This window comes from Ciona intestinalis, chromosome 7, assembly GCF_000224145.3.
Source record: "Ciona intestinalis chromosome 7, KH, whole genome shotgun sequence".
Lineage (NCBI taxonomy): Eukaryota > Metazoa > Chordata > Ascidiacea > Phlebobranchia > Cionidae > Ciona > Ciona intestinalis.
In genome coordinates this window covers 3,278,396-3,300,000 of record NC_020172.2, presented here as the reverse complement: position 1 = coordinate 3,300,000, position 21,605 = coordinate 3,278,396, and the positions used below count along the sequence as shown (strand labels likewise).

General features: G+C 34.6%; 5 protein-coding genes and 2 long non-coding RNA genes across 11 annotated transcripts; 2 read left to right on the top strand and 5 right to left on the bottom strand.

Moving 5' to 3' along the window:
* Window positions 1-37: 37 nt before the first annotated feature.
* Window positions 38-3,252, bottom strand: LOC100187120 (amine sulfotransferase-like). Its single transcript, XM_002120625.5, has 7 exons — window positions 2,931-3,252; window positions 2,493-2,606; window positions 2,160-2,269; window positions 1,644-1,788; window positions 1,081-1,196; window positions 677-827; window positions 38-282 (listed from the first exon to the last, which is right to left on the bottom strand). The coding sequence occupies exons 1-7, from the start codon at window positions 3,160-3,162 to the stop codon at window positions 170-172; spliced, it is 981 nt and encodes a 326-aa protein (XP_002120661.1). The 5' UTR covers window positions 3,163-3,252; the 3' UTR covers window positions 38-169.
* A 1,401-nt stretch (window positions 3,253-4,653) lies between these two features.
* Window positions 4,654-8,420, bottom strand: LOC101242903 (sulfotransferase 1C2-like). The gene is made up of 7 exons (XM_009860821.3): window positions 7,845-8,420; window positions 7,247-7,360; window positions 6,741-6,850; window positions 6,167-6,308; window positions 5,659-5,774; window positions 5,212-5,362; window positions 4,654-4,892 (listed from the first exon to the last, which is right to left on the bottom strand). Exons 1-7 carry the CDS (start codon window positions 8,071-8,073, stop codon window positions 4,774-4,776), a joined length of 981 nt encoding a protein of 326 aa, XP_009859123.2. The 5' UTR covers window positions 8,074-8,420; the 3' UTR covers window positions 4,654-4,773.
* A 747-nt stretch (window positions 8,421-9,167) lies between these two features.
* On the top strand, window positions 9,168-10,442 carry LOC113474381. Its single transcript, XR_003396040.1, has 3 exons — window positions 9,168-9,595; window positions 9,664-9,822; window positions 10,379-10,442. It is a non-coding gene; the product is annotated as an uncharacterized LOC113474381 (long non-coding RNA).
* Window positions 10,213-13,658, bottom strand: LOC100181604 (uncharacterized oxidoreductase SSP0419-like). The gene is made up of 7 exons (XM_002123387.3): window positions 13,122-13,658; window positions 12,910-13,043; window positions 12,072-12,206; window positions 11,660-11,756; window positions 11,266-11,376; window positions 10,646-10,682; window positions 10,213-10,587 (listed from the first exon to the last, which is right to left on the bottom strand). Exons 1-7 carry the CDS (start codon window positions 13,153-13,155, stop codon window positions 10,371-10,373), a joined length of 765 nt encoding a protein of 254 aa, XP_002123423.1. The 5' UTR covers window positions 13,156-13,658; the 3' UTR covers window positions 10,213-10,370.
* LOC104265848 lies at window positions 10,491-20,614 on the top strand. 5 transcript variants are annotated; one of them, XR_003396035.1, is made up of 10 exons: window positions 10,491-10,569; window positions 12,615-12,683; window positions 13,700-13,733; window positions 13,941-14,023; window positions 14,697-14,786; window positions 17,154-17,227; window positions 18,732-18,812; window positions 19,283-19,372; window positions 19,963-20,053; window positions 20,255-20,614. It is a non-coding gene; the product is annotated as an uncharacterized LOC104265848 (long non-coding RNA). The 5 variants fall into 5 exon arrangements; XR_003396036.1 differs by having other exon boundaries at window positions 12,615-12,702; window positions 13,966-14,023; XR_003396033.1 differs by having other exon boundaries at window positions 12,615-12,702.
* LOC100179229 (amine sulfotransferase-like) lies at window positions 13,750-15,996 on the bottom strand. The gene is made up of 7 exons (XM_002120473.3): window positions 15,690-15,996; window positions 15,088-15,201; window positions 14,918-15,027; window positions 14,714-14,858; window positions 14,543-14,661; window positions 14,324-14,474; window positions 13,750-14,049 (listed from the first exon to the last, which is right to left on the bottom strand). The coding sequence occupies exons 1-7, from the start codon at window positions 15,919-15,921 to the stop codon at window positions 13,937-13,939; spliced, it is 984 nt and encodes a 327-aa protein (XP_002120509.2). The 5' UTR covers window positions 15,922-15,996; the 3' UTR covers window positions 13,750-13,936.
* LOC100183977 (amine sulfotransferase-like) lies at window positions 16,612-19,228 on the bottom strand. Its single transcript, XM_002123188.3, has 7 exons — window positions 18,723-19,228; window positions 18,106-18,219; window positions 17,929-18,038; window positions 17,698-17,845; window positions 17,518-17,636; window positions 17,313-17,463; window positions 16,612-17,253 (listed from the first exon to the last, which is right to left on the bottom strand). The coding sequence occupies exons 1-7, from the start codon at window positions 18,952-18,954 to the stop codon at window positions 17,141-17,143; spliced, it is 987 nt and encodes a 328-aa protein (XP_002123224.1). The 5' UTR covers window positions 18,955-19,228; the 3' UTR covers window positions 16,612-17,140.
* Window positions 20,615-21,605: the final 991 nt, after the last annotated feature.

The following is a 21,605-nucleotide window of genomic DNA, read 5'->3' as shown; positions in this document are numbered from 1 at the left end:
TTTAGGTGATTACGAGTGGTGCAAATAAAACAACTGATCATAGGTGCTTTTGTTTATTATGTCATTTCGTTTTATGACAGGTATGCAGTCAGTATTATATTTGAAAACACCAAAAATTTTTCTTACAATTGAACAAGCATAAACGTTTTGGGCAAGATATGTTTGGTTTTTATAGTGTGTACTTAAACTTAATGTCAGTTCCTGCCAATTTCTCTTCAACTTGCTGGTCCACTCTTTCTGATAAAGCTACTGTGAAGTGATCTTTCCATTTCCCCACAGTGCCTGAAGCACAAAAACGTCAGTTTAATTTACTAAAACCAAAAGTAAAATGTGAAAAGTTTGAATAGCTGATTTTAATGCAGGGAATCTTATATTCCAGTGAAACACAAGAAAACCTCACTGGTTCCACTTTTGCCCATTACTTATGGCGGGCCGTTAGTGTTACAGGATTAACGATTTTGGAAACTTTTATAGTTAAGTTTACCCAAGTATGTATAGTAGGGTGGGGGAAGATGGGGCACCCTTTTTATCTATTTTCTCGTTCCATTTGGTGGTAAGCAAAGATCATTCAAAAATGTGAAACCATATTTACACGACGCCCACAGACCGTTGTTAATTAAAACACGATCAGGATATTATGTGCTGAAGTTTTCCCATCTTTTCCCACTCACTATACCTTTGTTGAAGAAGTCTTTGAGCAAGGCTAAGTTTTGCATTCTTGCTTTTGTTGCTTCAAACGAAGTCAGTGCAGCGATTTTATCAGCTTGTTCATCTGACATGTCAACTCCAAGAAATTTTGCAACTTTTAAGATTTCTGGTGCTGGGTTCTAAAAAGTTGTAAAACAACATAAATTGTATTTATCTTTTCTAAAACAATAGCAAAAAGCCTACGATGAAGATATTTAAACAACGAAGAGAAGGAAATTATAGCAGCAAAAACGCCATGGATAAAAAGCGCGGAAAAGAGTCAATTAAAAAGCGTGGCTGTTGCACCCCACGTAACTCACACGAAGTTTAAAATTTAAATAATAAAGTATTTTGCTACTGCGTCTTGTTAATGCTAAAAACTTTGGTTCAAACCTGTTTCATGTCTTCGTACTGAACGAGCAGAACGTTATCGTCGTTTCGGTGTGCGTACCATGATAGGATATGATCCAAATAACCTTCTCCTTTCTTTACAAACATGTTCTGTTTTCCTGAGTGAATAAGATCGTATCAAGACTTATTACTAGCCAAAATATGTGGTAAGCCTTTGTCCTAACCAATCTAATCTTGCCACGATGAATGTAACTTGAATTATCCTCGCGTTGCGGGAATGGACAGTCGTTATAACACAGGTGTCTGTTTTACACACATCGTGCCCGCTTAGGAGTTGCCACGGATGTAACATTATGGGGAAATTGATTTTCTGTATGGGTGACAATTAAGACAACTAATTAGTGACCATTTTGTTGGACCAATTAATTGCTGCTAAGTGTCTTGCCCGAGGACGCATATACACCCACAATGGTAGCAGTGACGAGCCTTGAACCTATAACCTCTCGCTTTAATTACCACTACGCCGGTAATAGCTTAATGTTTCAAGAGCTGTTTACCAGCAGCAACTGAAAACTCCTGGTTAGTGTTTCAATGACTTAACTCACCGTCCAACGCTGCTTGCACGTAGTCGTTAAAGTCGCTTGGCAAGACGCTTCGCACTAGCTCGCTTTTTCGTGGAAACGGGAGGTTTTTTGACATATTAAACATTGATACCATTTGATCTTTTGGGTTTCTCATTACGTAGATTATCTAAACGAAATATTCGTAGAATTAAACCTAAATTTCTGCTTGTTTGAAAACTTGTTTCCGTACCTTCGATGCTAAACCATTGTGGGCGTATGTGTCCTTGGGCAAGACACCTAACGGCAATTGTTTCAAACCAGTGATCATTAATGAGTTGTCAAAATTATCAGCCATATACATAATAAAAAAAAATCCCCCCTCCCCCCCAAAAAAATAATCACCCACAAAGTAACATACATGGTAACTCGTAAGCTGGCACGAGGTGTTAAACCCGTGTGATAACGACTGTCGTTTTCCGGCCACGCGAGAATAAAGTAAGTTACATTTATTCATTCATTCATTCATTCATTCATTCATTCATTCATTCATTCATTCACCTTCACGCCGCTATTTCGCAACCTCTTTAAATTCATCATTTCAGCACTCATATGTGTTCCTAAAACGCGCCTCTTCCATGGCAATTTTTCCCAGAGATCATATTTGACTTCTGAAAAAGCAATAGAATGTTGGTGATAGTGAAGATTCGCCCCCTACGTTATCTGCAAACCCAACAGCCAACCATTAACCCGTATAACATTTAACCCCCTAACTGATGACCCCTATTCACCAACCTCTAACACTTTCCACCAGCCTAATCTGTAACGTGCCGGAGGATTCTTCACCAGTGCCAGGATATTTTATACTTCAGATGTTTTATATATTGTCATTACCTGATCCAAGTTCCAGATAAACGTGTGGGCCGGCGAGCGCTTTTGTAAATTCAAACTCTAAAGAGTCGTGTTCGTATATAATATGTCTGCATACATCTCGTAGCCACGTAGTGCCTGTAAAACATATAGTTTAGCCAATTTTGCTAACGATCAATGCTTTTTAACTAGACACCAATAATGCTCCTTATTATATAGTAGGGTGGGGGGAGATGGGACACCTTTTAAATCTATTTTCGTCCCATTTGGTAGTAAAAAAACATTTCAAGTATTATAAATCCTCACGACTCCCATATACAAACTGGGACTAGAAAATAAAATGAAAAGGTGTCCCATCTTCCCCACCCTAGTATATGTGCCTTTCATTAATCTCGGAAATCTTAGTTAACACATTACACATATCTTGCACTGTTTTCGAATAAAAAAAATAAATCGACTTGCCAGTTTTCGGGTACGACGAAACAACGATGTCATTTTCCCACGGCTTCCAATCATTGTAAGCGAAATCGACCAATTTCGGATGCCCTATCAGTGGCATTTGGTATTCTCCCCACTCTCGAATCGCTGGATTCATGATTTCTTCTTTGAATGCTTTCATAATTGGTCTTATATCTGGCCGTTCCTCTTCTGGGATAAAAGCAGCTAGTTTTGCAAAGGAATCTTTAAAATCCATTTATGCTTTTTGCAAGTGTGAATTACAAGTTGTACTAAATTCGTCTCCAGTTGTACCTAAAACGACAAGGAGTCTGTCAGTCTTTGTAGGCTAGCTGCTATATATGACTGTCACAGTCCTATATTACTATCACGTGCGATATACATTGCACCACACTTTCTAAGGTACCAAGAAATGCATTGCAACATACTTTCTAGGAAACCGTGATATACATTGCACCAGACTCTTGAAACTGAAAATGTATTGCACGCAATTTCAAAACTATAAGCTACAAACTTCCTTTCGTGCGCAGGAAGCATTTGTACAAACGTTCTATGCCCTTCAGTGGAACTCGTTTCAATTGTCAACAAACGGTTGCTGTGTCTGCTACTTAGCAAACAAATCAGGCATCAGTTAATACGTTAACTTTTACTTTTACTGATTTATTCTGTAAGTTGGTGCACACGCCAGAAATACTGCCTTATAGTGAACTGCTAAGCTGCCTATAGGGACTAATTTGTGGCCTATGTTTTTGTACAACATGAATTTTGGCAATCTCTTGCATTTTGCCAATCTCTTTTTGCACTATATTTGGTTTTCAACTGTCATTTTTATTTAAGTTGCTTTTATCAAAACGTTCAACTGCCATGTAGTAAGATCGTGTCAGATAACTGCAGCCAGACTAAACAATCGGCATCTTATTTACTCGCCCTATAAATATACAAACTGCCGTGTTTACATAACTACCAACCGGCAATGAATTTCGAACTGTTACATCTTTTTTATCCTTTCATGACTTTTTATACGAGAATAGAACATTTTAAATGAATTAAATAAAATATGGAACACAACAATCTATTTTATTACAAATCATCATGAGTAGCACAGCGCGTAAAAGTGGCTGTACACAGTATCCGGCATGCGAGTTCGCTTGCGAAGTCGTATGCAAACCCATAACCGAGTTCCGCATGCGGCAGCGAAATTCGGACAAAACAGACAAAACGGACGATTTCCGGATACCGTGTATACAGCCACCTTAACACAGTTGGTTAGTCCGCTTGCCTCTAACCCAAAGGTAACGGGTTCAAGGCTCGTTGTTGCTACCATTGTGAGCGTATATGTGTCCTTGGGCAAGACACTTAACGGAAATTGCTCCAACCCGTCTGGGCTATCCAAATTATTACCCACACATAAAAAATAGTATGTGTTATAACGACTGCCGTTTTCCGGCCACGGATACCGTTAAGACACATATTGTCCTATTTTTTCTAATAGTGGTTTAAACAACATTAACAACAATCTTGCAAAGTCGTTGGAATACGGTGATGTAATTCTGTAAATATTTCTTGTTTACTACTAAATGAGACGATAGAGGAGAATAAAAACATTGCCCATCTCACCCCAACCTACTATATAGGTTGGGTGGAAGAAGACGCACATAATATCTAAATATCTTGATCGTGTTTTTAACAGTTATCAATGATGTATGGGAGTCGTGAGGATATCAATGGTGTATGGGAGTCGTGAGGTTTTATAATTCTTTAAATGTTCTTTGTTACTACCGAATGGCACGATAAAAAACTAAACTTCTGTCCCATCTTTCTCCACACGACTATATGTCTAAATTCTGTCTTACAATTTACTGACATAAGTAAACTTAATGTCAGTATTAGCCATTTTCATTTCGACCATTTTATCAATTCTATCTGAATGTTCGTCTGTTAAATGTTCTTTCCAGTTTCCCACGTTTCCTAAATGTATAGAATTCAGATTTAAAATTGAGTTAACATATCGGCTTAGATGATTAAATGAATAATATAGCAGGGTGGGAGAAGGTGGAGCAACCTTTTCATTCTATTTTCTCGTCTCATATGGTAGTAAACAAGAAACATTAAAAAAAATAATTATAAACCGTATCTTCACAACTCCCACAGACCGTTGTTAATTGTTTAAAACATGATCAGAATATTTGGACCTTGTGTTCCAAAGGCTACCCACCTTCCCCAACCCTATTATACGCATCAATTGTTTTCCCACTTATTTTCTAACACTTGACATGCGAAAGTTTACCTTTGTTGTAAAAGTTGGGAATCAAAGCTACTTCATCCATGCGTTGTTTTGTTGCCTCAAATGAAGTTTGTCGCGCAATCTTTAACACTTCCTCGTCATTAACCTTCACTCCAAGAAAAGCTGCTAATTTCGAAATTTCTTTCTTAGGATTCTGACAAAGTAGAGTTGCGTGTATAAACTAAGTTTAAAAATATACGCACTCAGTAATGCGCTTACATTGTTTTTAAAGGAAATACTCAGTTTTCACCATTTGTGTGGGGTAAGATAAGTTACCTTTAGCACACAATATCCCAAATTTCCTACACTCTTTTAGAGTCAAGAGGTTAAAGCTACATAATTTTGTAAATATTCTTTGTTAACTATCAAATGGAACAATAAAATAGAATAGAGTGAAAATATGTACCATCTTACCCCAACCTAGTATAGACTACAAAAAAATTCCAATACCTGTTTCATGTCTTCATAATAGACCAACATAACGTTATCGTCGAAACGGTGAGGATACCAAGACAGTACGTGATCCAAATAACCTTCGCCCTTTTTTACAAACCAAGAATGCTTACCTGTTTCATAAAACGTAAAATAATCGTCATTTTTCGTCTCGATAGTCCGGGCTCATGGAAAAGTGGGTAGCGCGCCTGCATTTAGTTTAGAGGTAATGGGTTCAAGGCTCGATCGACCCTGCTGTTGTCGTTGGCGTATATGCATTTTGGCAAGACACTTAACGGCAATTGCTCCAACCCAGCGGTCACTAATGAGTTGTGAAAATTAGAAGCCATAGGAAACAAAAATTAGAACAGTCACCCGCAAAGTAACATATACTTGGTAACTCGTAAGCTTGCACCGGGTGTATGAAACAGAACACCCATGTTATAACCACTGTAGTTTTCCAGACACGCGAGGGTAAATCAAACTACGATCATTTATACATTCAAATTATAAGTGTTATACTTACCTTGTAAATAAGCTGCAGTAAATTTGTTAAGAGACCGTGGATAAACCTCATTTATCATGCCGTCTCGGCGCATAGGTGTGTTCTTAAGCATGTTGAAGAATGACACAAGTTGATCTTTAGGATTTCGTATCACGTAAATTATCAAAAATGTCAATAAGTTATTTAATGATTAGAATTCCAATTTGTTTTTTACAGCCCACAGTAGGGTAAGGTAAAATGTGTGTTTTCTCGTTTGGTATTAAACAAAGAACATTTGCAGAAATATATAGTAGGGTGGGGGAAGACGGGACAGCACCTTTAGTACTTAGTAATATCCAAATATCCTGATCGTGTTTTAAACAATTAAAAACGGGAAGATACGCTTTTTATAAATCTTTGAATGTTCTTTGTTTACTACAAAATGGGACGAGAAAATGAAATGAAAAGTTGTCCCATATGCCCCCACCCTACCATATGACCGCATTCCGCGACTTTAAAAGAGCGTTTTTATTGTTCAAAACATGATCAGGAAATATGGAAGTAGGTGCTAACGGTAATAAATCTGATACCACACGGTATTATATTTGACATTTACCTTGACACCACAGGTCCGAAGTCTGTTTAAATTCAGCATACCGGCGCTCATGTGTGTTCCGAGGACACGTCTCTTCCAAGGCAGTTTTTCCCATATCTCGTATTTAGTTTCTGCATGTATACCAATCATTACATTGCCCCTTCTTGAAAAAAAAACTTGAAGCATATTTCATAACATAATTTTATCATTTAATTATCGTAAAGATCACGTTGTAGTATTGTGAGGTAAGATAAGACACCAGTATAGCACCTATATCTCATATTTCCTGATTGTGTTTTGAACATTTAACGCGGGGCGGGGGGCTACGTTGTATAATTCTTTAAATATTCTTTATTTTCTACCAATTGGCACGAGAAAAGAGGATGAAAACATGTATTATCTTATCCTACCTTTTGATATATAAATAAATCAACAGCAAAACGACAGTGGTTAAAACAGGATATGGGTAAAATGTGGATGAAAGAACGTTAGTTAAAAGCGTGGCTTTTAAACCCAATAATTATTACCTGTTCCCCATTCCAAATAAATGTGCGGTCCTGATAAATCTTTTGCAAATTCAAAGGCCTCAGAGTCATGCTCATAAATTAGATATCTGCAGACATCACGTAGCCATGTGGTTCCTATATGCAAACAACTGTGTTAAAATATAAATAACGTCGTACATAACTTAAAACAAATTTTACTAATCTTTTCAGGTATAGACAAAAAGATCTGCTTATTTAAAATACCGAAGAGAAGAGAATAAGCAGCAAAGCGACAGTCGTTAAAAACAGGTAGAGGGCAAAAATTGTCAAATAAAAAGGGGCTGCTTAAAAGAACACAGCATTAGTTAACTCTAAGTAGGGTGGGGGAAAATGCGACATATTTTCATTCTATTTCATCGCCCTATTTGGTAGTAAACAAAGAACATTTAAAGAATTACAAAACCGTATCCTCACGAGTTTTATAGATCGCTATTACTTGTTTAAAACAGGATAAGGGTATTTGGATTTTATGTGTTAAAGGTGTCCCATCTTTTCCCACACTACTTTGTCTAGTTGTATTTAAAACAAAAATACGTAATTAGAATAAGTGCGCATTAAAAAATAGTTGTTTTTGTGCCACCTGTTTTCGGAAATGCTGCAACAATGACGTCATTTTTCCACGGTTGCCAATCGTTGTAGGCGAAATCGACCAGCTTTGGATTTCCCATTAAAGGCATTTGATAATCTCTCCAGCATTTTATCTGGGGATTGACCAGTTCATCGCGGAAGCACTTCATTAACGGTTTAATATCTGGTCTTTTTTCTTCGGGGATATAGGAAACTAACTTTTCAAAGGAAACTTTTAACATTTTAACAGTGATGACGTAAAACTGCTTAACAATCACGCAAAATTGTAAGAAATTACACAAAACTGCAATAAATGATGTAAAACTGCAAAAAAGCTAGTTTAACTTTCCATTTTTTTTCTTCTGTATACGCGATACAACGTAGCTTTATAAGTGGAGACATTGGCATTGTTTATGCCTTCTGCACTTCATTGAAGTTAACCATTAACTGAACCTAGCGCTGGCATTGAGTGCTGATGGGACGGACTTGACTACCCAGAACTTACATAACACAAACATACGACACGACTAACAGTTGCATCAAAATTCTGCATATTCTGCCTACCTAAACACACTTTATAAATTTCAAAACAACGACTGTGTGTAAAGGTGTAATGCTGACTTGGTAAGATCATGACGTTTTGAAGGCTATACATGATATGCCTTCGTTGCTGTTACAAAGCCGCTACATGACCTACTCTAATCAATATAGGATTGAAAGGGCTTGTGTTAAGTTTATTTTAAATTTTAACATTTCGAAGGCTAGTGTTTACTAAAATGTTGTCCGGCGCCGTGGCTCAGTGGTTTAGACGCCTGCATGGAGAACGAAAGTGTCCTCGGTTCGATGCTCGACGGCAATACTAACACTGATCGGCGTATGTGACCTTGGGCAAGATACTTTACAGACATTGCTCCAACCCAGGGGTCACTGATAGGTTGTCCAAATTATAAGCCATATATCAAAAACCAAAATCATACAAAAAGCTGAACTACCAAACGCGTAACTCATAAGCACACGGAGATGAAAAAAAAAACGGTGCAAAAAATACGCGTCTAAGTGCGATGCGGTGTCGCGGCATGAATTTTTCGGGTGTTGGGGTAATGGGCCAAATGTGGCCTAAACCCAGGTACTTGACAAGGACCTTACATATAAAGAATACAAAATATTTACTACAACTTCCGTTTATGGTGATGCAACCATAGAAGAAGTTAGTATTCTATGATGCAACCTTAGGCAACATGTTGTCATGCTCGTTTCTATTCTTAGCAGCCTTCTGTTGTGTCATTATGTGTTAACGGTTTGTGTGTATTCTTTATCGCAGATTAAAGCCAATATGGAAAACTTTAACATAAATGCCTGATGCTTAAATTTAAAACTTGCTTTATAAAATCAATCGGAAAATTAGGGTTTCAGGTGAAAACGCCTTAAAAGTATCCCATTTTACCCCACAGTAGTTAGTGAAATTTTGCGTGCAATATAAATGCAGCGTATATCCTAAAGCAGCACTTCAAGATACAGTATTTAACTTTTTGCGTGACGTGCGAGTTGGGACACACTTCATCTTGGTATTTATGTTCGTGTGATGTGATTGTTGTAGCATTGGTTTCATGCAAAAGGTCCACAGCGATGCTTGTTTGCCTGTACGTGCCGCAATCTTGAAGTAGGCAATTATAATGATACATTCGTAACCAACCATCAGTCGTTTTTTGACCAGAAGCATTCAAACTGGTTGCATCTAATTATTTAAATGTGAAACACATTTGGGTAAGTCGTGTACTATAATAAAACTACTATAATATATCATAGTAGTCTATGGCTGTGGTTATGTACAGAACTTGGATTGGCGATCTCTGTATATTCTTGTGTTGCAAGACTTCTCATTCGAAGCTTGGTCAATGGTTGTTCCTGTTGGAGGGACTCGGACGCAAAGCACACAAACGCTAAAAACGCGTAATCGATCTTTCTTCCTGTTGTTTAAACAAACAAACAAAGTAGTTTCGTGTTGTTCGCTTCGCATGCGCTACAGTTTTTGGACTACTTGCTTTTGTGAGACGCGTTTGGGAGTTTTGGATGACAAATATGGGACATCTGAAATGTGCTAGCGGGCTCTGTCATGCGCAGTGTGTATGTTTAACGTGTTGTAGTTTGTGGTTTTTTTAAACTAATTCTTCATGTTATCTGTGTTTTGTTGTTATTTGCGTTGTTGTATAGGTCATTGTTGTTGTTTGTGTTGTTTTTTTTGCATATTTTTTATTGTTAGCATTGTTGTTGTTTGCCTTGTTGTTTGTGTTGTTGTAGTTCGAACCTAATTATTTTATGATATAAATATATATAGAGTGAAATGAACTAAAAGCTGAATGCAAAAATGTTAAAAGCAAAAATAAATGCAAATCCTTTAATTTATTTTAAAACCCTTGGTTATGATTATACACTGGTATAATTACAACGTTTAATTTTAGAAGAATGAATGTAATTTTAAATATTACTATAATGATGTAGTATAATGCCCAATTTTAATTAATACCATTTTTCATTGGTTTTATGTAGTTGAGCTGACAAATACGCCACCATCAAAAGGCATGCATTCGCCAGTAACCATTGACGCTTTATCTGAAGCGAGAAAGAAAACCAAATCAGCAGCTTCTTCCACTGTTGGTACCCTTCCTTTAAGTGATGACGCGTACTTCTCCAAGATTCCTTGTTTTTCTTCGTTTGTAAACGAATTATCGAATATCTCGGTACTTATCGGTCCTGGACTGTAACGACAAAATTGTTTGTTAAAACGGGTCAAAAATTTTAATATATTATTCAAACCATATCGCATTAATCCGGATCCCATCCTTGGACAGATCTGCAAAGATATAAATGTCCATGTAAACACCTTTGTTATTGTTATGTGATGGGTCAACTTAAGGGCAAATATAGGAGTCAGATTAATGGGTAAACCTTGGCCTAAATGGGTAAATGGGTAAACCTTAACCTTGCAAAATATAGGTCATTATATATTGGGGTAATATTAGGGCATATAGTATTATCTACTAATTAATATTACCACACAGGAATACACTAATAAAGATATGGCATTTCTCGGTGTAGTTCTGGGGGTGTGCAACCCATATTACAGGAGGCCAGGTATAAACTACTGTGCGAACCGGCGGCCTACGTTTATTTAACATAGGCTTGCATGAAACAACAATAGTTTTTTTTTGTCGTTGATTTTATAATATTAAAATGGGGTCATCTCCTAGCAGAAATATAAAGTTCGGACGCAAAAATGTCTAAATAAAACTAATATATAAATTTATTGTCATCAAATACTTAGTGAAAAAAATGCAGCTGGCTTTGCGGGCCTCATTTGGGCACGGGCTCAGATTGCACACTCCTGGTGTCGTCAACTGTTTTTTTGCTATATATGCTAACACTACAATCCATACCTTTAACACAGGATTTAGTAATGTAGTTCATACACAGTTTGGTCATTGAATAAACTAATGCAGTTGAGTTGTTGTAAAAAGCTCCTATGCTCGAGAGGTTCACTATATTTCCTGAAATTTATACAGTACAAATAAGTGAAATGCAATTGCTAATATGTGGTGTATATATATAAATCATACGTAATTGCTAAGTGTTAACATGAAACAGAACAGGTATTTCAAATCGTCCGGAAAAAAAGTCCAAATACAAAAAATGTTTTTTGAAAAAAAAATCTCAAATCAAATTTAAAACTTTTATTGATTGAATTAAAAAAAAACAGATTTATATGAAACAATGTACTTATAGCCATCTGTGATAACAGAATATATATATATGCATATTTGGTAAAAATACCTTTAGTTGCAGCAAGATGTGACTTTGCAATCTTCATTAGATACATGGGCGCTTTCACATTGGTGGACATCAGTGCATCAAAACTCTCGCTAGTGTACTAAACATATAATCCGATCACATGCTATTACACTATCAATGCCATGTTAGCACAATAGTGTTAATACGATAAATTAAAAGCACTTTTTTATTAAAATAGTGAGGTATAAAACATTTATTGTGGCTTTAACTGATTTACCCTCGCATAGCGGTCACCGATTGTTGTTAAAATACGAATGTTTTCTAGTGTTGGTATGATTAAAATTTAAAATCACCATACAATAAGTTATAAAACATTTTATGTAGCTTTCTGAAGCATTATGTTTTTATTAGATGCAATTTTGAGTCAATTTTTGAGTTTGAAATATTTACTTACTGCATCAAGGTTCCCTAATATTAGAATCCCAGCATTATTTACTAACACATCCAACTTTCCAAATGTTTTGATTGTTTGCTCCACCAACCTGTCCAATTCTTCTTCCTTTGTAACATCAGCTATTGTTTCTAAGACCTGTGTGGAACAGATACAGTATTTTGCACTTTTTTTCCGGTCAATTTAGAATTTATAGATGCATCTGCTGTAGTAGTGCCATTTCGTATTCACCCATCTTTTTAAACAAACATATATATAGTAGGGTGTGATAGGATGGGACACTTTTTCATTCTATTTTCTCGTCCCATTTGGTAGTAAACAAAGATCATTCAAAGAATTATAAAACCGTATCCTCACGACTCCAATAGACCGTTGTTAATTGTTCAAAACACCATCAGGATATTTGGATATTGTGAGCTAAAGGTGTCTCATCTTTCCCCACCCTACTATATATCAGTAACGATCACATTATTAACATATTTTATTTTCCTAACGATATTCTCTTTGTTCATATAGAAAATATTTAACTATTTAAATATTTTGTAGGTAAATTTAGATATCACCTCATGACACTGAATGCAGGGCATTTAATGAACTTAAATGGAAGAGGAAACAGTAAGCTCCAAGATATCAGGTTATGACTTTACTTATAAATAATTTGTCTGCTTAAATGTGTACAAACCGCGAATTATTTATGTTTGCACTACAATAATGTTTACATTTCTTCACCAAAAAACATTGTAGTTTCTGGTTACTCTAATTTAAAGTTTAAAAAAAGCAATTTTATAAAGTAAACCTATGTAAATATGTAAATTTTATAAAGTAAACCTATGTAAATTACCTGTTTTGCTCCATTTTCTTTACATTTTTTGGCCACCTCACTCAATTTTTCTGCATTACGCCCAGTAAGAGACAATGAAGCCCCATGCTTGGCAAACAGCAGTGCAATTGCTGCTCCTATACCACGAGAACTACCTGATAAAACATACACATTGGTTAAACATTAAAGATTAAACAATCATCATGCAATTCAACATATTTAAAAATGCTTACCAGTCACCAAAACTACTTTGCTTGTATCATCCATAGCAAATTATATGCAACTAATATTTTTTTGATAATATATTATATTATCCTATTTATTTACCAGCTAACAGTTCTTGACATAAAGTTATACATTTGTAAAATTACAAATAATGTCTTCTAACCCTCTATGTCTGTATTTTGCTGCAGTTAAATATCAACCAGCAGCAGATTGTGCTGTTTAACATTGCTAATATAGATAGATTAAACATTGAGAACATTCTTGTGTTTGAACATTCTACGTAATAATCCTGCTTAAAAGTAATGATTCTGCGCATAATGAATACTGGATATAAAAGCATGTATGAAACATGACTTGCAAATTGACACAGACCAAATCTCTTTAAACATGTCGCAAACCCATTGAATAGTTTGATTACTTAACTCTAGTCAATTATTTACCATTGCCCTACAGAGCAATTTTGGCTCTGACTTTAAACCAATGTGTTTGTGATCATTAGGTTACAAATTTAACCCTCTTGTTCTGATCCTATTACAAAATATACAAAATATTTGAACTCTATTTAACCAATCCTTTTGTTTTATAGATTGCACCAGCCTAATGATAACTTTGATTTTAAGGTAATTTAACATATTGTTGTATATAATTCAGTATTTTATTGTATTTTGTATGTTTCATAGTACATGCTACGTACATATAAGATTAATATTAACAATACAGTAATCAGTAGATGTGTAATATGTAAGCTGAATAAAGAATTGTATAAGTAACCTTTTAGATACTACATCTGAACATTAACTTCATATATACAGTTTTAAATATTTTAGAGTTCATAAGTAAACTTGATGTCAGTTGAAGACAATTTCTCTTCCACCATTCTGTCGACTCTTTCCGAAAGAGCAACCGTAAAGTGAGTCTTCCAATTTCCTACAGCACCTGATTACATGGTGTGGGATTGGGTTAGTTTTTTGAATATATTTATATGTATATATAGTAGGGTGGGGGTTGATAGGACACCTTTAGCACTTAATATCCAAGTATCCTAATCCTGTTTTTAGCAATTAGCAACGGTCTATGGGAGTCGTGAGGATACAGTTTTATAATTCTTTAAATGTTGTTTGTTTACCACCAAATGGGACGAGAAAATAGAATAAAAAAGTTTCCAATCTTCCTCCAGCCCACTATATATGGCTTATATATTGGGCTATACCTTTATTGTAAAATGAAGGTACACCGGGAACATCTTTCATTCTCTCCTTTGTTATTTCAAACGAGGTAAGATCAGCAACGTTTTGAGCTTCTGCCTCGGTCAAATCCACTTCCAAGAACTTTGCCAATTTCAAGATTTCTTTTTGGGGGTCCTTTTAAAAGAAACAAAATTCCTTTCTGTAACAGCATGCTGCAGTAAAATACAACATAATATATCTACCTTTTTCATGTCTTCGTAGCAAACGAACATAACATTATCATCATTTCGGTGAGGATACCAGGATAGAATATGATCCAAGTAATTTTCACCTTTTTTCAGGTTAAACTGAATACCTCTACCTGCCCGTATATATAACTTGTATTCATACATACAGGCAATTTTGAGACCTACCTTCTAAATCAGCTGTTACAAAATCACTGAAAGAGTCTCCCATTATTCGACGAAAAGCTTCACTCTCTCTCGGGTAAGGTAGATTCCAAATCATATTATACATTGATACGAATCGGTCTTTAGGATTACGAATGGTGTAAATAATCTAAAAAAAAGACTTTTAAATTAAACATTTATGTTCTTAACTTGATCAGTTATAAACACCTTGACCCCACTTGATCTTAGTTTTTCTAAGTTCATCATACCAGCGTTCATATGTGTTGCTAGAATTCTCCTTTTCCAGGGCAGTTTTTCCCACAGCTCGTACTTAGTTACTGAAAAATTAGAGATATAAAAACTAATAACAACCAGCACTGAACAGGCAGTATATATACCGTTCTCAGATTCCAAATAAACATGGGGGCCTTGAAAAGATTTTGTCATTTCAAACTCAACAGAGTCTTTTTCATAGATTAAATATCTGCATATGTCTCGCAACCAAGTGGTCCCTGTTTAAAAAAAATTCTGTTGTTAAGTAACATGATTCTAACCTATGCCTACTCTACAATTATAACATTGGAGTCATTTATACAGCACACACATATAGAGCAAGTGTTTTAGAGACCTCATACTCAGTTATATAACTTCTATCTTGTGTATTTAAATACATCATGAATGAACTAAAATTTTTATTTTGATATTGCAATATTTTTATAAAATTTTAACACATGCTTTATTGCTTTATTTACTTTTACTCATAATAATAACAAAAACTTTATTTGTCTTTAGAAATATTTTAAACGGAAAGAAAAGATATAGTAAAAAAAATGTTGTTAAAACACTCTTACAGTTAAAATTATTTAAATTTGATTGAAAGAAAATAACCGCTACACCTAGCAGACAAACGAGTCATTTTTGTTTAATTTTTATCAAAGTAAACTTCAAATAGAAACAAAAATGTGACTAAAGACACCAGCCAACATTCTTATTAACTTACCTGTTTTTGCAAAAGAAGCAACAATAATGTCATTTTTCCACGGCTGCCATTCGTTGTATGCATAATCTACTAATTCAGGAACTCCAAAAAATGATAACTGGTAGTCTTTCCAATGCAGAATTTCTAGATTGGCGAATCGCTCAACAATAGCATCTAATATTGGTTGTACATCAGGCCTTTTATCCTCACTTATCATATTAGCCATTTTTATAAATCCAGTGTTTAAATCCATTTTTTGCTAATTTCTACCAAACTTTAATTGATCATACAAACAGATCTAAGTATCAGATACAGGAAAAGGAATAAATATTTTATTTAACTGCTTTTAAACTGTTTTAAACAGAGCTCTGACTTGGCTGATTTCATAAATTTGTAGATATGAATAACACAGCAGAATTATTTCAGTTAAAAAACTTGTTTTCTTCCTGCACCACATCAAACTATACTGTCATGATGGTATCTTCAATGTACATAACCTAGTTAATTTTTACCACTAACTTATAAACAATCCGGCACCTATAATGTTGACACTGGACAAACTATTTAGGATTTGTTTTGACCTATTTGTTTTACTCTATTACTATAATCCCTACAAAATAACTATAAAACAATTACAGAGCATAATAATTTTTTGCATTACATTTTATAAGCACAGCTCAAAGAGTGTTTTTAAATAAATCTATAGTATAAAAAAACAATTGTACCATTAGGCTGCCTATTTATACCTAAGTTTAGAACCTCATTTCTAAATTTTTAGCTGATAATTACAGCTGTAAATATGTTTATGGTTTTGTAGTTAGAGTGGTTATATTACTAGAGCTTTTACCTACATGTATGGGTAATTGCAACGATGCGATTGATTCTATAAGATACTCCTTTTATAATGACTGTCTTTTCCCTGCCATGCAAAAATGAATAGTAACATTTTTCTATTTTTTTAATTTTCTATTTAGACAAAGGTAAAGGTTAGCATTAACTGTTAATGTTTTGGTGTAAAATAAGTTTTAGTTGTGTGTGATAGCATAAGGTAGTGAGATATATTGTTAAAACACATCATATACAGTGATAATGCAACGTGTTATGTCCCTCCACTTTGTTAGCACTTTTTCATTCGCTTTAAAAATTTGTTACTCGACAAATTAGTAGTGTTTTTGCAATTTCTCTGTTTATTTATTTTTTTAGGCTATAAATTGCATACAAGCATATTGCATGTTAAAACTATGATTGAAAAATTACAATTTTTAGATAGGTAAAGTTATTTATGAGATCCGACCATTTTTCCACCGTTTTATTTAACTTCTATAAGTCTAATATTGCATAAGAGCAAATTACGTGTTAGAACTATAATTGAAAAATTACAATTTATGGATAGGTAAAGTTAATTAAAAATATTGACGCCTTTAGCAATCAATATACATATATTGGTCTTGCACAAACAGTTCACGATTGTTTCACAATTGGTAGGTAAACTTGATGTCAGTTGAAGATAATTTCTCTTCCACCATTCTGTCGACTCTCCGCGAAAGTGCAACTGTAAAGTGAGTTTTCCAATTTCCCACAGCACCTGAATAAATAACTTATTATTTTACTGCTATGAAAAAGATACAAGCGATATGTTTACACCTTTGTTGTAAAATGAAGGTACACCGGGAACATTTTTCATCCTTTCTTTTGTTTTTTCAAAAGTTGTGAGATCAGCAACGTTTTGAGCTTCTGCCTCGGTCAAATCCACTTCCAAAAACTTTGCAACTTTTAAGATTTCCTTTTTTGGGTCCTTATAAAAAAATACATTTAGCTTTCAGTCTATTTAATAATACATTATAGCTACCTTTTTGATGTCTTCAAAGCAAACGAACATAACATTATCATCATTTCGGTGAGGATACCAGGATAGGATATGATCCAAATAATTTTCACCTTTCTTCAAGTTAATTTCAATATGTTTTCCTGCTCATATACAATGTATTTAATTTTCATTTAAACAGCAGACTTGGTGAGCTGGTCTTACCTTCCAAATCAGCTGTTACAAAATCACTGAATGAGTTTATTCCCATCATTTGACTGAAAATTTTATTATCTTTTGGAATAGGCAAGTTTTGCATCATGTTGTACATTGATTCGAGTCGATCTTTTGGGTTACGAATGATGTAAATTATCTGAAAATATCTCCGATAAATTGGGGGACAATCAAACAAGCATGTTCTCATGAATTTTAACAGCCTTTGCGCTTTTGTTGTACCTTGACCCCACTTGCACGTAGTCGTTCTAAGTTCATCATACCAGCGCTCATATGTGTAGCTAGAATTCTTCTTTTCCAAGGTAGCTTCTCCCACAACTCGTACTTAATTACTGGAATAGTAAGATTTTAATACACACACGCACGCTAAGATTTAACCATGAGGTATATAATACATACGATTGTCAGATTCCAGATAAACATGAGGTCCCATAAAGGATTTTGTCATTTCGAACGCAACAGAGTCACTTTTGTAAAATAAATGTCTGCATATGTCTCTCAACCAAGTGGTTCCTGGTTAGATAAAAGTGCATTAGCCACTTAAATATTGTTCAAATATGCAGCATCTGAATGTAGAAGTGCATTTTTGGAGGGTCTTGTTTATAAGACTGCTGTAGAACAAGTTGTACAAATATTTACAAACTTGCGAGATATTCAAAGACTGTTATTTTGCTGAATTCCCACGTTTTCTTGTTTCTTGATGTTATGATTTTTACATTAACAGAATTTCAAAATATGTGTAGTAGTGTGGGGGTAAGATGGATACAATAAGCATTTAAAAAACTGTATTTTTAATCCTGCTTTTTACAATTAACAACGCTCTTTTAGAATTTGGTAAAATGATTCTGTAAAAAATATTTTTTTTACTATTAAATGAAACGATAAAAGAGAATAAAAACATGAACCATCTTACTCAAATCTACTCTTATACATATTCTTAATTACTATTAAAAACTGTTCTTTGCATTTGTTAAATACTTTTATAATTTAACTAATAATTTCACAACTTTACCAACCTGTTTTAGGAAAAGAAGCGACGATGACATCATTTTTCCACGGCTTCCATTCATTGTATGCATAATCTACTAATGCAGGATTCCCACCAGGTGATAACTGGTAGTCTTTCCACACATGGAATTGCGGATGAGCAAATTCTTCTTTAATAAAGTCTAGTAAGGGTTCTATATCTGGCCTCTCGTCCTCACTAATATAGGCGGCCATTTTCCGAAAACCACTGTCTAAATCCATTTTTAAGAAGCAAATCTTAATTGATTATAAATATTCGAAATATTATTTTGCTGAAAAAGTTAATTTTTTTGAGTTATACTTTTATTTATTTATTATTACTTATTCAAGAAAACTTGTAGTAAGTTCCTCATACAAATAATGCATTACTGTTTATATCCATGTTTGAGAATTAATTTCTAATTGATTATAGATTTTCAAAATGTTGGTTTTTAAAAAGGATAATATTTTGAGTTTATTGGAACTTGTTTCAGTAAGCTTACAGTCAGTTCCCTATACAAATAATACTATAAATAAATATCCCAATCATATATGCTGTTTTTTATTTCAGGTGCAATAAAAAGCTGCCGCCCGGATGACATAACTCTAAACTATTTCATCCTGTGAGAAAGTTTAACTGCAATGCACACAATTAGGGAAGGTAAATTATTTCTTCTCGCTTACATACACATAGCACCACATAATGTTCTCTGTAGGCCAGTAGCAGTATGCCTTTATTTTTTACTTAATAATTAAGCTATTAATTATCAAAGTTAAAATTTAACCTAAGCTTACTCTCTCGCCTACACAAATTTTACAGACCGTAATTTGTTGACTGTAAGCAAGCATACTTTAACTGTTACATATTAACAATTAATTACTTTTCAAGACTTTAATAAAACTTTTTCACCTCTTTAGTTACTGCATTCAATAAGTTGAAGAAGTCTTTAGCATATTGGAAAAAGTTGCCATTAGTAGTAGGGTGGGGGAAGGTGGGTCACCTTTTCATCCTATTTTCTCGTCCCATTTGGTAGTAAACAAAAAACCTTCATTCAAAGAATTATAAAACTGTATCCTCATGACTTGCATGGACCGTTGTTAATTGTTTAAAACACGGTTAGGATGTTTGGATATTATGTGCTAATGGTTTCCCATCTTCTCCCACCGCACCATACCTTATTTATATTGTTATTTTAAAATGTACTGTATGTTATTATGTTTTGTATCCTTATCACTTATGCACTTTTGAAGATAAAAATCCAACTTCTTCATGGTTCTCAGAAGCGGTGACATTTTACCACCACCGTCAGATGTTGTCGCCAACGCTGTTAAGAGTCGTGAGGTGAGGGTAAATTAATCTAATTTTGTAATTGTTCATTGTTTTTTTATTGAATTGAAATTTAAAAGTTAATGAAAACATTGACTGTACCCAATCTACTATCTCCTGTTTTTCAGAACAACGTTATGGTGTGACTGTGTTCCTGATAATAAAGTAATTTTAAATGTAGCATATAAGAATTTTAATGTATATTTTTATTTTTAGGCATGATGGCTGCAACTCAAGTTCTTGCAATGGACGCAAAGAACCTGCTTAATGTTGTCGACATAGTCTCGTTTGCAAGCCCTCGCTGGAGCCAGCAACGGCCATGTCACTTCGAACACCGAGGAACCCAGCGGCGAAATCTGCGGGACTCGTGTTTTTTCTATTTTTATCTTCTAATATTTTGATGAATTCTAACCAAACTATCGTATAGTAGGATGGGGCAAGATGGGCCCCTTTTTTTAGATGAGACTTTTTTAATTTTCTTTTAACGGACCCCTATTTAATGATAATTAGGAAAATAATGTTACAGAATTATTCAACAGTATTATCAAGACTTTATAAAATGCGCGTCAAAGCTGATTTTACTGTTTTAAAATATAAAAAAAAATATGTAAAATAGAAACAGCATACTTTGAACAGGTAAAAAGCTGCGAAATAATAAGGTGCTAGTTTTGAATGTCGCAAAAATAATACTAAAACCGATGAAATTATGTAGTTTACAAGTGTGAACGATTAAACTAGTTTCATAGCTTCATAAAACATTCTTGAATATTTCGTACAGTTTGATTTTGTCTCATAAAACTAGTTTTAGTTTTGTAAAAAAACTGAGATTTATGCATAGAGAAAATAGACAGGGGAAAATAGGATTTTAATTTCAAATAAAAGAACTAGCACAGCCGGTTAAATTTGGTATGTTACCTACAAGTTGCACGATACTGCTAATGTAAATATATTTCAATTTAGTGTCCCATCTTCCCCAACTCCTCATGTGTTTTATTATATTTTTTTGAATTGTTGTCTATTAATAAAATAATGATGGTCGTGGTATATCCCCAAAACCGCAATCTATTTTGATTTTGAAAATATTTGGCATCATGTGCTTAAGTGTCCCATCTTCCCCCATTGTACTCTATCCTATATATATCCTACCATACAATCGTATATAATTTATGTTAAAAAGATTCCAGCTGTAAAAATGATGTACAGTGAAACTTATGACCAAAGTGAATTACCGATAGGGGTACTAACGGTATCCACAGCAAAGTACATAAATTACCAGACAAAAAGTTCAACTCGTAGGAAATAGAGGTTGCCTAGGGGTAGGGTGTAGGCAACCGGTACCGATCGCTTACTGGTCACCTGCCGGTTGCCTATATACACACAGATCGCGTACCCGTTACCTACCGGTCACCAACCTACCGGTCACCTACCTACCGGTCACCTACCTACTGGTCACCTACCTACCGGTCACCTACCTACCGGTTGCCTATATACACACACAGATCGCGTACCCGTTGCCTACCGGTCACCAACCTACCGTCACCTACCTACCGTCACCTACTACCGTTGC

Coding starts and splice junctions, on each gene's coding strand:
- LOC101242903 (XM_009860821.3), bottom strand. CDS start 8,073: ATGTTAAAAGTTTCCTTTGAAAAGTTAGTTTCCTATATCCCCGAAGAA. Junction 7,361..7,844: donor TGCAGCATTTCCGAAAACAG/GTGGCACAAAAA, acceptor GTTTGCATATAG/GAACCACATGGCTACGTGAT. Junction 6,851..7,246: donor TTATTTGGAATGGGGAACAG/GTAATAATTATT, acceptor GTATACATGCAG/AAACTAAATACGAGATATGG.
- LOC100183977 (XM_002123188.3), bottom strand. CDS start 18,954: ATGGATTTAGACAGTGGTTTTCGGAAAATGGCCGCCTATATTAGTGAG. Junction 17,846..17,928: donor TACGTGCAAGTGGGGTCAAG/GTACAACAAAAG, acceptor AGATATTTTCAG/ATAATTTACATCATTCGTAA. Junction 17,464..17,517: donor GCTTTGAAGACATCAAAAAG/GTAGCTATAATG, acceptor TTTTTTTATAAG/GACCCAAAAAAGGAAATCTT.
- LOC100187120 (XM_002120625.5), bottom strand. CDS start 3,162: ATGGATTTTAAAGATTCCTTTGCAAAACTAGCTGCTTTTATCCCAGAA. Junction 1,789..2,159: donor TGCGAAATAGCGGCGTGAAG/GTGAATGAATGA, acceptor TATTTCGTTTAG/ATAATCTACGTAATGAGAAA. Junction 283..676: donor CAAAGACTTCTTCAACAAAG/GTATAGTGAGTG, acceptor TTTGTGCTTCAG/GCACTGTGGGGAAATGGAAA.
- LOC100179229 (XM_002120473.3), bottom strand. CDS start 15,921: ATGGATTTAAACACTGGATTTATAAAAATGGCTAATATGATAAGTGAG. Junction 15,028..15,087: donor TTATTTGGAATCTGAGAACG/GTATATATACTG, acceptor CTAATTTTTCAG/TAACTAAGTACGAGCTGTGG. Junction 14,050..14,323: donor ACCTTCATTTTACAATAAAG/GTATAGCCCAAT, acceptor CCATGTAATCAG/GTGCTGTAGGAAATTGGAAG.
- LOC100181604 (XM_002123387.3), bottom strand. CDS start 13,155: ATGGATGATACAAGCAAAGTAGTTTTGGTGACTG. Junction 11,757..12,071: donor TATTAGGGAACCTTGATGCA/GTAAGTAAATAT, acceptor TTATATGTTTAG/TACACTAGCGAGAGTTTTGA. Junction 11,377..11,659: donor ACATCTTGCTGCAACTAAAG/GTATTTTTACCA, acceptor TATAAATTTCAG/GAAATATAGTGAACCTCTCG.